The sequence below is a fragment of the Eubalaena glacialis genome, chromosome 3, assembly GCF_028564815.1.
Source record: "Eubalaena glacialis isolate mEubGla1 chromosome 3, mEubGla1.1.hap2.+ XY, whole genome shotgun sequence".
NCBI lineage: Eukaryota > Metazoa > Chordata > Mammalia > Artiodactyla > Balaenidae > Eubalaena > Eubalaena glacialis.
In genome coordinates this window covers 23,917,690-23,934,536 of record NC_083718.1, presented here as the reverse complement: position 1 = coordinate 23,934,536, position 16,847 = coordinate 23,917,690, and the positions used below count along the sequence as shown (strand labels likewise).

Sequence of the window (16,847 nt, the reverse complement as noted above, 5' to 3'; positions counted from 1 at the left end):
AGACATAGAAGGACAGACCCAGGGTTTTAACCACCCACCTCAATTCCAGCCCTCTCTGGGGTCCTCTTTTCTGGAAGGGCTGCCCAAGCTGGACAGCGTCACCAAGGTGGGGTGGGACAGCCTCTAACTCCCACCTTTGTTCCCCTTTCCCTTTGCTGCTGCCGAGAGTCTCCCTGCGAGATCTGGAAAGGGCTCCAGGGAAGTCCCAGAACCATCAGTGCTACCCCAGGACAGCCTCCTGGCCCTGGGGGAGCCCCTCGGGATGTCTGGGGGCCAGGCCTGGCGTTCCCTCCATGAGCTACTTCTAATGACAGGAATTTCTCCCAACACCCCTGACCTTTAAATTGTGTTCTCACCTTACACTCCCGGCGCGCACCCAAGGCTAGGCTGTACTTTTCCGCATCACACGTCCTCCCTTGAGTCCAAGGCCAGGCCGTCCCCCTGTTCCCTGCCTCGGAGGCACCCTCCTCAGAAGCCCCGCCCCGGGCTCAGCCGGACTCACCCCTCATGCGTATTGTCCAGTCTCAGGTTCTCTTTGTAGAAGCGCTGGGAGGAGGTGATGGTGCCTGTCGTCCAGTAGAGCATCGTGCCCGTCAGCAGATCGTCCAGGGAGAACTTCCTGGGAAAGCAGACCGGAAGGCCCCTCTCAGTGCCAGGTGCAGTTGTATGACAAATAAGAGCTGCCACTTTCAAGCTGTACGCCAGGTGCTATGCCCGCCTGACTTCCCTCCTCAGGCCTCACTGCCAGCTTGGTGATCTTATCCCCGTGCCACAGGCAGGCCTGGCCCAGGGTCACCATAACCGTGACGACAGGCAATGCACAGTGATGACCATGTACACGGCAGGCTGTCATCTTGGGTGGTGTCAGCCAACCCCCTCCCTGACCTGTTTAACAGTTCAGGCCAGAAGGGATGAAGCAGGTGAGGTCAACTGAACCCAGAGGCTTTGGCTGGTCACTGCTGGGTAGCCAGGAGGTCTGTGGGTAGGGTGCTGCAAACCCTGCTCAGAGGTGGTGCCCACTCCTGGGACCTCAGTGCAGGCCACCTTCAGACCATCCTCAGGGGCGCCCACCCCTGCCAGGCCCTGAGCAAAACCTGATCTCCAGGCAGGCTTTAGAAGCCCCGATCCTGCCCTAACCGGGCACCAGGAGAAGCAGGGCAGGGTCAGCAGCTCCTGGGGCATTTTTATTCACTAGCCCCCAGCTTGCCTCCCGCCAAACCTGTGTCACCCCAGGAGGGAGCCATGGGGTCCTGCAGAGACCCGGCACACCCACTCAGCATGGGACACCCCTTTTCTTCTCCAGCCTGGGAACTGCTGAGCAGGTGAACCCCACCCAGACTGCAGAGCCCCACACTCTGGAAGGAAACAATCATTTGTACCTAATGTTGGAGCACGTGGCCTGTGGACTCCGGAAAGCCCCACTTCCTCCTGGGCCCACCCGGCCCTCTCCCTCTCCTGCTGCTGGGCTCCCTCAGCCCGGCCTGCGTCCAGAGCCCCCGGAGCCCTCCATGGCCTCCCCTCTGCCCACTTCAGCAGCTGCTTTCCACTGGCTGTGCCTCCTGGGCCTCCATTTCCCCACTGCTCCCCAACTCATCTTCCACTCCCCAGCATCTGCCCTTCGTCCCTGGAATAACTGCCCACCGCACCCCAGACCCTCTCGCTCCCCTGACATCACTCACCCCTTCAGTGCCCTCACCCTGGGGGCCTTCTGCCACCCTGAGCCCACCCGACAGTCCACAGGCGTGAGGGGACTCCAGCACTACTGACGCCACGCTCTCCAACCTCAGCTGCCACCTCCTCAGAAGGTCCTGACGGCCGTGTGCTCACCCACAGCCTCCCGCCTGCCCTGCCTTCCTCTTTGAGGAAATCCAAGTTCACGGAGCAACAGCTCCCACCCCCCATACCCTTCCCTGCTTGATTCCAGATTTGGGGCTTAGGAGAGCTGTCGCCCCCTTGTCCTGGGCCCTAAATGCCTCCATCTGCCTCTTCAGGCCCAAACATCAGTCACCCGCCCCCCCCGCCCCCCCCGCAACCCCGAATGCCCTCAGGCCTTCCCCTCCCTCCATACCCCTGTCCCCTCTCTCCCGCCCCTGCCATCTCTCCCATGCCTCCTCACCCTGCACACCGGAACTGTCCCTGCTGCCCAGGCCTCGCGGGTAGGGCCCTCTCACTAGGTCTGTCCTCCCAGACTCTCTCACTTCTGGTCCTTCTGCAGCCAGTAAGGCTCCTCCCAGCATCCCTGGATGCTGCCCTGCTGCACTCTGTCTGAGGAGATCTACCCTGTGGCTCCAGCTACTAATTCACCAAGAGAACAGTGGAAATAACTCCTTCCAATTCGACCCCTCACCTGAGCTCCAGATCTGTGAGCCCAGTTAGCAAGTGGACACCTCCGCCCGGGCATCCTGCCAGCATCTCCCACTCGGCATGTCTGTGACGAAAATGAGCTCAGCCTCTCTGTGTCCCCGCCAAGCCCTGCTGCCCTCACTCCTGCATTCTCACCCCATCCTTGCTGCCTGGATTAAAGAACATTTGCTGCTCCGCCTGCCGGGCTCCTCAGCTGTATGCAATTAGCTTCGTTGAGTCATCAGAAGCCAATTGGCCAAAAATGGTCAGTTTGCTTAATTTACTTGTTTGCTTCAGCTATTTAGATGCAGTTGGTCAATTATATTTTTATCCTTAGAACCACATTTTGCGCCACCAGGGAAGTCCTGAACATCTTTTTAAATGCAATTTTGATAACAAAATGAAAACCAGTCAATGGAAACTGAACAGTTAAAAGAAGCATTTAAACTTGTGAACTGGGACTTCCCTGGTGGCGCAGTGGTTAAGAATCCACCTGCCAATGCAGGGGACATGGGTTCGAGCCCTGCTCCGGGAAGGTCCCACATGCCTCGGAGCAACTAAGCCCGTGTGCCCCAACTACTGAGCCTGCGCTCTAGAGCCCGCGCGCCACAACTACTGAGCCCACGCGCCACAACTACTGAAGCCTGCGCGCCTAGAGCCCGTGCTCCGCAACAAGAGAAGCCACCTCAATGAGAAGCCCGCGCACCACAACTAGAGAAAGCCTGCGCGCAGCAACGAAGACCCAGCGCAGCCAAAAATAAATATATAAATTTAAAAAAATAAATAAACTGGTGAACTGGCTTTTGGCAAGTTGGCCAAGTGCTTCCATCTCCCCTACAGCTCTGACCACAGCTTGAAAACTACCACAGCAACCATTTCCACCCTCCTGCAAAAAGATCTGTGTCCCTTATAGAACACAGATCTGATCACGTCTGTCCCCTGCTCAAAGCTTTGGTGCTCCTGGTATGCAGCCGAGCAGGAGCTGAAGGGGGAAGCCCGTGGGCGGTCTGGCCGGCCACACATCTGGCTCCAGGTACTTGTGTGCAAGGAGCAGGGCCGGACCCCTCGCCAAGGTGCTCCCAGTGGCACTCCATTGACCTTTGGGTGCTGCCCAGTGTGGGGCGGGGGAGACAGATCCCAGGGTGAGGCTTTTGGAGGACCCGCCTATAGGAATGAGTTTGTGGTCTGGCTCCACTGTACCTGCTCCAGCCTCGGGACAAGTTACCCCTTCCAAGTACACCGTGCATTTTAATCACTCCAACCTTTGCTTCTGCTCTTCTCTCTTTGCCTAAATTCCCTTCTTTGCCCTTTCCACCTGGCAAACTCCTACTCATCCTTTACGGCCCAGATCAAATAGATTCTCCCAGTCATTTCCCCTCCCTGTCCCTTAAACAAAGTGAATCCTCCTTTCTCTGTGCCCCACAGTCCTCGGCATGTATCTTTAGAGCTCATTTCATCAGACAAATATTTATTGAGCACCAACTATATGCCCCATGCTGTTCCAGGTGCTGGGGCTAGGGCATGGCTTAGACAAAGTCCCTACATCCAGGCCAGATCCATTCACTTTTTTCCACATCTCAGCACTGTATCTGGCACTCTCTGTGTCTCTGAAGGAATAACAAAAGGGATGGGCCCTGGAGAAGGTGGGTCAAGACCAACCTTGATGAAGCTTAAGTCAGACCAGGGACCCAGGAGTCTTGCGCTGTCGAGGCTGCAGCCTCCAAGGCTTCGGGAGACCGGACAGCCTCCCCACTCTTTCTGCAGCCACCCTGCAGGACCGGCTTCCACAGAGCATGCATTCCTTCGGGCATGAGGCCCGGCTCTTCCGGGGTTCAGGGGGGAGGGGCCGTGGGCTGCTCCCACGTCTTGGCCAAAAAGAGGCTCTTGCCGCCCTCTGGACGCCCCGGTCCCAGGAGGAGGCTGCTTAGCAAGCGGAACAGTCTTGAGCCCTGCATCCTATTCTTGACCCCTCCACTGTGAGACTAGACCTTTCTGGGCCTCAGCTTCCTCCTCCAAAGATCAGGGTTAGGCTGGCCACAGGGTGAGGATTTGTGGGACATCCAGCAGCAGGTGGAACTTGCTGACCATCCCGCCCAGATAAAGCAAGCAGAGGTGAAGATGGCGAGGAGGGAGGTGGGTGAGGAAGGTGGTGCCAGCAGCAGGGGTGGATGGGGTCTCACCTCTCCAGGCCTCCATCCTCCAGGTCTCGGAACTCTGGATTGGTCCAGGTAGAAAACTTCTCCAGAATATAGGCAGCCAGTCCCACGGGAGAGTCATTCAGAGCACAGCCTGACATGGGAAGACGCAAGCGAGCGACTCAGGCCTGGGGCCAGGGAGCTGGCCAGCAGGACAGAGGTGTGGTGCTGGGCCCACAGAGCGGCACCGTGGGCAGGAAGCACGCGTCAGAGCCCAGCTCTGCCCTAACTCTCGGGGTGCTCCTGCACCTCACTTCCTTGACCCTTGGCCTTGGAATCCTTAATGACAAAAGGGGTAACACCTCTCCCACTACCTCCTAGGGATCCATACGCTACATGGGCAGCTTCCTTCAAACTGAAGAGGCTACGACTCCAGGTTTTGTAGGATCCAAATGAGAAATATATATGAATGCTGTTTTTTAAAAGTGGGGTTTTTTTGGTTTCTATTCTATGATTAGTGAAGAATTAGAAACAACCTACAGGTCCAAAATAGGGAATCAGTTACAGATAATATTGATCCACTCATAAGCTCAAAGACTGAGCAAGCATTAAAAATGGCATGGATGGATCTCACAAACAAAATATTCAGCAAAAGAAGCCAGACTCAAAAGAGCACCTATTTGAGGATTCCAATGCATATAAAGTATAAAAACAGGCAAAAGCAATCTATCTGTCAGAGTTCAGGAGGGTGGCTGCCCTGGGCGTGGTGGGTAGTGCCCAGAAGAGGGTACAGGTGGCTTCTGGGCTGGTGGGTCATGCTTTGTTTCTTGAGTGCGTGCTGGTTATGTGGACAGATACCATTTGCGAAAATTCATCAACCAAAATGTTAGCAAGTTCTTCTGCAGGTCTGGGAGAGGAGAGGTAGGGAAGGACGAGAGGTTTCAGGCGATTGTCTTTTCTGTTTTGTGCTTTTTTGCATCTTTCAATTTTTTGACAATGAACATGGATTACTTTTATAATCAGAGGAAAAAAACTGGTTTTATAAAACACTGTTATTATTATCATGAGCTGCCTAACGTGTGTGAGCATGAGACTGTCATGGAAACTCTAAAAGACTTGGAAATGGGCAAAACAATTTCTGGGTATCCTCTGAGCGGAATTCGGAGAGTTTCTAGTGGACCCTTCTGGGGTCATGTGATTGTCAAGGGGACCCCTCTTCCCTTGTCTTAGAGCTATTTTACAGCTCTGTAAATTGTTGAAAACTAATAGGAATGCAAATGATTCTTGTTCACAGAGAAGCAAAGTAGATCCTAAAGGTTCTCATCACATAGTAAAAAACATTTTTTTTCTCTTTTTTTTGTATCTATGAGATGTTGGATGTTAACTAAACTTATCGTGCTAATCATTTTCCAACAGATTTAAGTCAAGTCATTATGCTGTACACCTTAAATGTATACAGTGCTGAATGTCAGTTATATCTCAAAAAAACTAAAAGAAAAATAAATTTGGGGCTTCCCTGATGGCGCAGTGGTTGAGAATCTGCCTGCCAATGCAGGGGACACGGGTTCGAGCCCTGGTCTGGGAAGATCCCACATGCCGCGGAGCAACTAGGCCCGTGAGCCACAACTACTGAGCCTGCGCGTCTGGAGCCTGTGCTCCGCAACAAGAGAGGCCGCGATAGTGAGAGGCCCGCGCACCGAAGAGTGGCCCCCAATTGCCACAACTAGAGAAAGCCCTCGCACAGAAACGGAGACCCAACACAGCCATAAATAAATAAAAATAAATAAATTAAAAAAAATAACCTGTGGGTTGGTTGTTTAAAAAAAAAAAAAAAAAAAAAATTTGTCCAGTGGAGATTTACTTGATTTTTACCCTGTGGATTTTGACAAGTTTTGCATCTATTAGCAAATTTACTTTAGTGTTCCCAATTGCCTTCGAACTGTTCTGTTTTACATTTTACTAGTTCCTTTATTAATTAATGAGTTAAATAAAATCTTTGACACGTGTTCATTTTTATTTGTATGATTTTATCTTTTTAAATATTTTGGGGGTTTTTATTTACATTTGTAAATTACTTTATTGACAAAATATATGGTATACCCCCCCCCACACACACAAAGTATAGCTGTGTGATTAACATCTTTAAAAAAACATTATTCCTTAACAGGGCCCTGATGGCAGAAACGGTTGCTGGGCCCTCCTCATTGTCTTGGGGACACTCCCCCCAGGCCCTGGTGCACCCTCCTGCCCCCAAAGCCCCAGACCTGATGAGCCCTAGGCTTCGTCCTCCCCCCATCCCTGTCCATCCCTCTGCTTCTCACTGTAGGACTTGGGCTCAGGGGTGGAGGGACCAGGGGTCAAAGCCAACAGGAACACTGATGCCGCTCAGTGGAGTTGTTTGGGAATTTTATGACCACGCATCACTCACGTCTGTGGAGAGATGCCGTGTAAGGGTGGAAGGAGCTCTGAGTCTCTCACAAGAGGTTTTCACCCCGTGAACCGTGTTCCTGGGGTGGGTGAGGCTTCCCCCCGGTTGGGAGCCTCGCTGAATGGAATGGATGTAAGCCTACCCCACCCGAACCACTGAGCCAGGCTTTCTTCCGCCTGCTCACTCACCTACGGTGTCCGGCTTGGTGCTCTGGATGTGCATGTAGCCGCTCTCCCTCACTAAGTTGAAGAAGATCTTCTTCAAGGGGGACATCAGCTCCATATCCCTCTTGGTGTAGCCAAAAAGCCTCCCAAAACGCCATCCCAGGAGAAGGGTCAGGGTGTAGAAATTTCTTAAAATGAATGCCATGTTCAAGTGCAGGCCTTTCACGTGGCTGAGGGCAGAGAAGGGCCAGGGGAGGCTGGGTGGCATCAAGGATGGGGAAGCGACAGGGGCGGAGGTGGAGGAGGAAGAGGCCACAGGGCTGAGAAGCACAGGGCCAGCCCTCTTCGGCATCTGCCCCCGGGGGTGACCACATGAGGTGGAGAAGCAGGTCCCGGTCAGGCCTCTCCCAGGACTTGGTCCATCAGAAAGGTCTACTCCCTGACTTTCCCCTCCTCTAACTGGCCCTCTGCCTGGGAACCTGGCCCAGAGTCACCAATCCTGTGTGACACCAAGTGGAGGGAAGATCCATGTCGAAGTGCCCCAGGCAGAGCTGAATGACAAGCTCCCTTGTCTCCCCTGGGCCCACACATATCCTGCCTGTGTGGCCCCTGCTCCGAGGCTCAGACACTACGTCCAGGCAGGGCCTGGCGTCCATAACCCGCCTCCCTGCACATCCACCTCACAGGGGCTGTGCACACACACCTGCACACGTACACACACACCTGACAGCCCCCCTCACCTGGGCACCAGCTGGGCCATGTTGGTGCAGATCAGGGCTCCCCAGTCCCCGCCTTGAACATAGAATTGCTGGAAGCCCAGCCGCAGCATCAGCTTATAAAAGATCCTGGCAGTGGCCACTGAGTTGAAGCCTGGTTGTAAAGGGGAAAGAAGAACCATGCGGAGGTCACGCCTTGGGTCCTCCCAGGTCCTCTGAGGTTCCTCATCCCCCCTCGCCCCAGGCTGAGGGGAGAGCAGCTCACAGGGGGTGAGAAGGACTCCTGCAGCCCAAGGGTGGGGTGCCCAGTGCCCAGAAGGCAGTGCTCCTGGTGCTGGCCTTGGTGCAGGAGACACTGAGGGCGTGTGATGGGCTCAGACCGGTCCTGCTGAGCGTCCATGGGCCCACACTGTGTGTGGGGCTTAGTCGGCCTTGCTGGCCCAGAACAGTGCAGGGCCCAGACGTGGACCTGCCCTGAGTGGGCAGCTCCTGAGGACACGAGAGTCCAGGCCCTGAGCCAGCTCTGGACAGTCGTGACTCTGCCCGGTCCCCCGCCTGCCACGCCCCTCACATCTTGAGAAGATGCACTGGCCCTTTGGCAATAAAATCGCCCCCATCGCTTCTCTTCCCTCTGGTCTCAGACCCCTCCTTCCTCAGCCTCCTTAGGCTCTGAAGGAAGCTGTCCCAGCCGGCTCCCCACCCCTGGGGCAGTGACACAGCCTGCAGCAGCCCGTACCCTTCTTGGAGGATGCCTCTGAGAAGCCATAGCCAGGAATGGATGGACAGACGACTTCAAAAACGTGCTCATTGCTCAGGCCATGGTTCTCGGGGTCAGTCAGGAGCGGGATGATCTTATAAAACTCGTAGAAGGAGCCAGGCCAGCCATGCACCATCAGCAAGGGCTTTGGGGTCTGGCCGGAGGGCAGCTGGGGGGGCTTCACGTGGATGAAGTGGATGTCCAGCCCTAGGGAGACAGAGCACAGGTAGGGTCAGGGGGAGAGGGCCCTGAGGCTGTGGAGGCCACAGTCCCAGCTCTCAGGGTAGCCAATCAGGCTCTGCACCGCCAGAGCAGGGCTGCCATCCTCAGCGCCCCCATGGTATTGACTACAGTCACCACCGCTAGTGCTGGCTGAGTGCTTACACGGAGCTCCAGATACCCGGGTAGCTCGCTCGGCCTCACGGCCACCTGCAGCCACCTGCCTTTCACGTGAGAACGTGAGCTCTGTCTGTAAGGCCGGGGCAAGTCTGCTCACGCACGGCTGGATTCCCAGAGGCCAGAATAGGTCCTGGCTCGTGGCAGCACTCAATGAATACTTGTTTAATAATTTACAAATTGCGGGGGAAAAAAGCCCTATATATCCAGCAGTAGAGAATGAAATAGATTATAGTTTAACAGTATACTGTAATATGACACAGTCATCTAAAATGACTTCCCTGGTGGTCAGGACTCCCCGGGCGGTCCAGTGCTTAGGACTCCGTGCTTCCACTGCAGGGGGCACAAGTTCAATCCCTGGTCGGGGAACTAAGATTCCACATGCCGGGCAGTGCAGCCAAAAAGTAAATAAATAAAATAAAATGACAGTGTCGACGTGTATTGAATATGGAAATCAGTTCCTTACACATTGTTAAGTGGTAAAAGCAAACTACCAAGCCATATCCATTGTATGACCCAATTTTTGTAAACAGTCATATGTATGCATATGTTTACACGGTGTGCATAGGAATTTTAAAGTCTGAAGAGATAAACTACAAGAATATAAGAAGTAGTCCTCTCTGAGCAATAGAATTTCAAGTAAATTATTGTCTTTTTTGTGTTATATGAACTTCTAAATTTTTCTACAATGGACATATGCATAACTTTTTTTTTTAAGTGGAGAAAATTTTTCTAAGGTAGAGTGCTGGGCACTGGAACACCATCCTGGCCAAGGGCAGGTGAATGGATTCCAGGCCCCACTAGAGTCCCTTTGATAGCAGCCCCTTCCCAGGCAAGTGGCCTGGATTGTGCCTGGGTGTTCACGGCAAGCACAGCCAGGGCTGCTGGCACACCTGGAACCCTCCACCATGAGGGCTGGCACCGATAGCAAGGTCTGTTGTTTATTCATTATACAAATAATACATGTTTCTTACAGAAAACAGGAAACAAAGGTAAATCAAAAGGGGGGAAAAATCACATTGTAATCCCATGATCTGAAGAGAACATTGTGTTGTCTGTCCAACTTTTTGCAACAAATTTTTTTGGGGAACAATTTTATATTTATAGAAAAATAGTGAAGCTAGTACAGGAAGTTCCCATATACCACTACTCAGTTTCCCCTACTATTAACATCTCAATGTTAGGATGGTACATTTGTTACAATGCATGAACCAGTACTGATACATTAATAACTAAAGTCCATACTTTAAGTATTCAGATTTCCTTAGTTTTTTTTTTTTAAGTTTTAATTTTTTAAATTTTATGGTGGTAAGAACATCTAACATGAGACCTACTGTCTTCACAAAGTTTTAAGTGTACAGTACAGTATCGTTATCTACAGGCACAATGTCCTTCAGTGCATCCTTAGAACTTACTCACCTCGTGTAACTGAAACTTTGTACCCAGTAATTAGCAACTCTCCAGTTCCCCCACCTCCCAGCCCCTGGCAACCACCATTCTACTCTCTTTGACAATTTTAGATACCTCATATGTGTGGAATCATGCAGTATTTGTCCTTCGGTGATTGGCTTATAACACTTAGTATAATGTTCTCAAAGTTCATCCATGTTGTCACATATTGCAGGATTTCCTTCTTTTTAAAGGCTGAATAATATTGGTACATACAAACAGTGGAATATTACTCAGATTTCCTTAGTTTTTTACCCAATGTCCTTTTTCTATTCCAGGATCCCATCCAGGACACCACATTACATTTATCTGTCATGTCTCCTTAGGCTCCTCTTTGGCTGTGACAGTTCAGACTTTTTTTTAAAAAGAGAGAACATAACTTTCTTTTAACAGAAATAGAACCCTACATACATTCTATTTTGGAACCTCATTTTTTCCACTTAACAATATATCCTGGGTGTCCTTCTATGCTGCTAAATTTACTCCTAAAGTTTGTTTTAGTAGGTAATTTTATCTCCTTTGGAACACAGAGCATGATGTGAGATTATTTATTTTTGATTCGAATTCTATCACTCACGTTATCATTTGAGTTTAAAGTTAGAAAAAACACACATATACATCCATTCTTGTGTATGCATGGGCTATCCCTGGAAGCATATGTTTTTGTTTTTTTTCTAATAAATTTATTTATTTATTCATTATTTATTTATTTATTTTTGGCTGCGTTGGGTCTTCGTTGCTGCACGCAGGCTTTCTCTAGTCACGGTGAGTGGGGGCTACTCTTCATTGCGGTGCACGGGCTTTCATTGCGGTGGCTTCTCTTGTTGCGGAGCATGGGCTCTAGGCATGCGGGATTCAGTAGTTGTGGCACGTGGGCTCTGTAGTTGCGGCTCACGGGCTTTAGAACGCAGGCTCAGTAGTTGTGGCGCCCGGGCTTAGTTGCTCCGCGGCATGTGGGATCTTCCCGGACCAGGGCTCGAACCCGTGTCCCCTACACTGGCAGGCGGATGCTTAACCACTGCACCACCAGGGAAACCCCTGGAAGCGTATGTTTAACAGAAGCAGACACTGTCCCTGGGGAGGGACAAGAGGGAGACTTCCTTTTCGCTCTGTCTCCTTCTGTACTTTTTGAATTTTAAATACGTAAACTTTTAAAATTAAAAAAAATGTTAAAATATGCCCTATGGGCCCCCCTTCCCTTTGGGGAGGAAACGCTCTCTCGGTTGCCCTACGTGGTACCGGTAGGTTCTCTGTACCCAGGCTGCTGGGTCAGAATCGAGAAGCCAAACTGGGCTCAGAGGGCAGCACTGGGCCTGGCCAGGGGGTGAGGGGAGGCGGTGGTCACAGCCTAGGGCCCGAGCTGAAACCGTGGCCACAGGTGAAGGAAGAACAGACAGGCTGGGAGGCTGGAGAGCTGGGTTCTGGCCCTGAACCTCCACTTCCCTGTGACTCGGGCAACTCCCCCCTCCCGTCTGGAGGTGATGGGCTGCATTTCCCGGAGGCCTCTGAAGCCCCTGAATGTCTCAGACTCTCTGAGAACAGAGACTGATTTGTGGCAGGAGGCCCAGGACATGGGCTGGAGTCAGAAGCTCATCACAGAACAAGGAAGTGGCAGGAACAGGGAGGCCAAATAAGGAGGCTAGTGGGGATGAGGACAGAACATCGGGGAGGGGTCAGAGGTTGAGCCTTGAGCAGCCTGGAGCACAGGGGTCAGTGCAGAGACAGAAAGGACCCCGAAAAGGTCCAAAAGTGAGGGAGGAGGATGGCAGCAGAGAGAGTGATGAGGGACCCTTCTTGGGCCAAGAAGGCTTTTCCTTGGGCTGGGGAGCCAGGAAAAGAGACACGCTGAAGGCGTGCTGGACCCAGGGCTGGGAGGTGGCCAGCTCAGCACTGCGGCAGGCGGGGCAGACGGCATGTGAAGCCGGGTCCAGCAGGAGGACCCACACTGCAGGGCCCAGGGCCAAGGCCAAGCTGCAGGCCTAGGGAAGTGACTGAACTGCACACGCGTTCAGTCACAGTGGGCTGCTTCCGTGATAAACTCCACGCAAGAAACTACCCGCTTTGGAGCACTTGTACCCTGAGAAGGTTTTGTGCTATAAACACTTGATATCCTGTGATGTCGTGAGGAACCCTGAGACAGTCCAGTGGGGTAAGGCTTTCTCAAGCTTGCAAGCCTCCAGGAAGGAAACAGCCCTTTAGTGCCTCTTGCCTCTGGGTTTTGGAACATGCTGTTCCCTCCTCTGGACAACCTTCCCCACACACCTGGCAAACTCCCATCCATCCTTTAAGTTTCAGCCTAGATGCCTCCTCCTCCAGGAAGCCTTCCCTTATACTCCCAGGTGGCAAGTGGGACTCACAAAGTTCCCAGAGCCTCCTCCCTCATAGCACCCCTTACCACATGCTATAATCACCCCTGAGAGCCTGTGAGCTGGGAAGGCAGGGACCTTGTCTTCTCTGTGTGTCACAAGCAGAATGCTTGGGTACAGGAGGTGCCCTGTCAATATCTGCCAGATTGACATTGAAGAGCTGGGGTAACAGAAGGAGCTGAGTCAAACCCAAGGGAGCCAGGCATCTGGCACCAGGGATCCAAAAGGCAACCTTTGTAAATTACATACAAGGACCTGTAGGTACTTTGGCTTAGATAAAATGGTTTAGATCCTCTTGTTAGGCTCATGACAGAAGGTATCAAAGTCCTCTAAAATGCACAGCAACAACTGGTTTATATTTAGAATTATTCTCCTACTTATTGAAGTTACAGATTTAAAAATTATTCTTCAACTTACTGAAGTTACAAATTTCAAATTTAAAGCTCTTCATTAAGCATTTGAGTTCAACTTACAAATATTATTCTATATATTTCTTAATCTAGCAAATGTTGACAGTCATTCTCCAGGAACCTCTGATTAATGGGGCTGCATGTCTATACTTGCTTTATGACACTCCCTTAAACACTGTATAATTTCAATTTCCTTTATAAGAACTTTACTTGATTTGACTAACCAGTATATCTTCCACAAACTTTAAGTAACTCTTAGAATTTTAATAAATTAAATTTATAAATATGGTGAGGCTTAAATCTTCCAATATTGCCTATAAACTCAGGAAGATTTTCATATAAAATCACAGGTCTAAATCCATGACTCAATTACCCACTTTAAGTTAGTACTGAAAAGTCGTATCTGTTACTCGCAACGGCCAAATTCTCTTAAACATTACATATATCTAAAATTCCAAACATGCACAATTTCTTCAACATGAAAAATTATTGGTATAGCAACCCACAGAATGGGAGAAAATATTTTCAAATCACATTATCTCATAGGGGATTAATATCCAGAATATATAGAGAACTTGTAAAACTCAACAACAACAACAAAAAACAAACAACTCGATTCAAAAATGAACAAAGGACTTGAGTAGACATTTCTCCAAAGAAGAAATACAAATGGCCAACAAGCACATGAAAACGTGCTCAACGTCATTAATCATTAGAGAAATGTAAATCAAACCCACAATGAGATACTACCACTTCACGCCCATTAGGATGGCTATTACAAAAACAAAAACAGAAAATAACAAGTATTGGCAAGAATATGGAGAAACTGGGAATCTTGTACACTTCAAAAAATATTTACTCATTTTATTATTTTTCATCCCCAAATACATATAAATGAAAACCTACTCTTCAAATGCAGGGAGGTCCTTGCCTATAATGTAGTATTTATTACATTTACATTACAAAACATTCTCATATGAAAATCAGTATGCAGCTCTTTCACACGCAGTTTTATATATACTCACACACAATATATGTAAGCAGTTAGTACTTTTCTACTTACATATTCCTCTGGTGGAAAATTAGGAAACTGGGCAATTCCCACACTTTTCAGCCTTGGGAAGGTAAATACAACCTCTCTGAACATTTTTTAAGAAGATGAATTTTAAATGGTGCAACTGCTAGGAAAAACAGTATTATAGTTCCCCAGAAAATTAAGCATAGAATTACTATTTGACTCAGCAATTTCACTTCTGGGTATATACCCAAAGAACAGAAAGCAGGAACATAAACAGATATTTGTACACTCATAATCATAGCAATATTTTTCACAATAGCTAAAAGGCAGAAGCAACCCAAGTGTCCACTGACGGATGAATGGATAAGCAAAATGTGCCATATCTATACCATGGGGTATTATTCAGCCTTAGAAAGGAAATTCTGACACATGTTACAACATGGATGAACCTTGAGGACATTATGCTAAGCGCAATAAGCCAGTCAAAAGGACAAATACTGTATGATTTCATTCATATGAGATACTTAGATTCAGAATCATATTTAAATTCATAGAGACAGAAAGCAGAATGGTGGTTTCCAGAGGCTAGGGAGAGGGAGGGAATGAGGAGTTATTGCTTAATGAGTACAGAGCTTCAGTTTATTTATTTATTTATTTATTATTTATTTATTTACTTTTGGCTGCGTTGGGTCTTCATTGCTGTGCTCGGGCTTTCTCTAGTTGAGGCGAGCGAGGGCTACTCTTCGTTGCGGTGCGCAGGCTTCTCACTGCAGAGGCTTCTCTTGTTGCGGAGCACAGGCTCTAGGCACGCGGGCCAGTAGTTGTGGCTCATGGGCTCAGTAGTTGTGGCTCGCGGGCTCTAGAGCGCAGGCTCAGTAGTTGTGGCACTCGGGCTTAGTTGCTCCGAGGCATGTGGGATCTTCCTGGACCAGGGCTCGAACCCGTGACCCCTGCACTGGCAGGCGGATTCTTAACCACTGTGCCACCAGGGAAGTCCCCAGAGTTTCAGTTTTGCAAAATAAAAAAAGTTCTGAAGATAGATGGCTGTGCTGGCTGGATAACAATATAAAAGTACTTAATCCACTGCAGCGTTACACGTAACAATGCACACTTAATGGTTTAAATGGTCAACTTTATGTTATGTGTATTTTACTATAATTAAAAACAGATAAATTTGTAAAAATTAACAGCACGAGTTTGATTTTCTTAAGCATTTCTATATTTGATTCTAAATCTTTCTGGGGCTAAAAAAATGCTTTTCCACTTAGGAAACTATTATCTCATCCCAAATGATCTTAGGTTACTTTCCCAAGAACATTTTGAGAGATACCTGCCTTTCCAGATGAAGTTGGGTGACAACCTGTGATACTGTTGGGACAGGAGGTCTAGAGCTGCAGAGACAGGACAGTTTTTATTCGGACCTTGACTGACAGGCTGAGCACCCTTGAACAGTCACAGCATCATGGACCCCAAAGCTTCAAGGAGGGGCTGATTGACCGAGGCCACGCCCAGATCTAAATCTTATCTCCATCCTCTCAGAGATTGTTCCATCATTGAAGTGGATTGTGCATTTCTTTGGTTTTTAATTTATTTATATGTTTTCCTGTTTAGCTCTAAAGACCATTAGATTTGTTGGGATTCTGCATTATTTTTGCATCCTCGTGGCGTTATACCTTCCAAATACATCTCAGTGACCAATAATTGTGTCCGGTATCTAAGGAAGGTTTTTTTTTTTCTGCCGCACTGGGAGGCATGCGGGATCTTAGTTCCCTGACTATGGATCGAACCCATGCCCCTGCAGTGGAAGCACAGAGTCTTAACCACTGGACCACCAGGGAAGTCCCTAAGTCACGTCCAGTACCTAAGAAGGCCGTTCCTGTGACATACATCCCCCTCCAGCTGGTGTTCTGGAAACATACCTTCAATCTTAGTCTTGAAGTGAGGGTATCTGTTGAGAATCTCCACCTGCTTCCTCCAGTCAAATTCATTCCGCCAGTAGGAGATGATTTTCTTCAGATAGTTGGAGTTGAAACCGTAGTGGAAGCGGCTGTCCTCCAAAGGTGGGGTTAAACGGACCTTGTCAATCCTCTGGTGTAAATCCTGGAGCAAAATTCAGGACCCCAAGTAGAGAAGGTGAATGAGGCAGAGCACAAGAGAAAGTTTGTTTCCAGAAGACAGTTCCAAACCCTGCAGCCACAAGACCCAAATATTATATATTTCATAACATTATTATATTACATAAAATGTATATTACATATTTTATATTATTATATCCTATGATAATATATGATATATAATATGTATCATATATTATAATTATATTAATATATATTATATATAATATGTATAGCAGAGGCAAAGCAAAGTTTCACCAGACAAGGTGAGGAGACTCCTGGTCTGCACACTTGCGCTCTGGGTTGTTAGGTTTATCCCAGAAGAAACCTCCGGGCTTCCCACAGCGGTGGCTGTTCCCCAAACATATGTTCTTCACTTTCGACTTCAGGTTTACTTCTCATCTTTCAGTTTTTAAATGTATGAACAATACGGATCTTTAATTTATCGAGGCTTATATACAGCAAGGGTTGGCAAACTTTTTTGTAAAGGGCCAGATCATAAACATCCTAGGCTTTTTGAGCTGCAGCTACTCCACTCTACCCTTGTAGTG

At 49.0% G+C, this 16,847-nt stretch overlaps 1 protein-coding gene across 3 annotated transcripts in view; it reads right to left on the bottom strand.

The window, feature by feature from the left end:
- Positions 1–16,847, bottom strand: part of EPHX1 (epoxide hydrolase 1) — a 39,553-nt gene that overhangs the window by 607 nt on the left and 22,099 nt on the right. For all 3 annotated transcript variants that reach the window (XM_061187346.1, XM_061187347.1, XM_061187349.1), the window contains exons 3-8: positions 16,102–16,282; positions 8,523–8,750; positions 7,811–7,940; positions 7,095–7,300; positions 4,524–4,632; positions 503–619 (exon numbers count right to left, since the gene is read on the bottom strand). In XM_061187346.1, the coding sequence (XP_061043329.1) occupies positions 503–619; positions 4,524–4,632; positions 7,095–7,300; positions 7,811–7,940; positions 8,523–8,750; positions 16,102–16,282 (971 nt within the window). The remainder of the gene's footprint in view (positions 1–502; positions 620–4,523; positions 4,633–7,094; positions 7,301–7,810; positions 7,941–8,522; positions 8,751–16,101; positions 16,283–16,847) is intronic.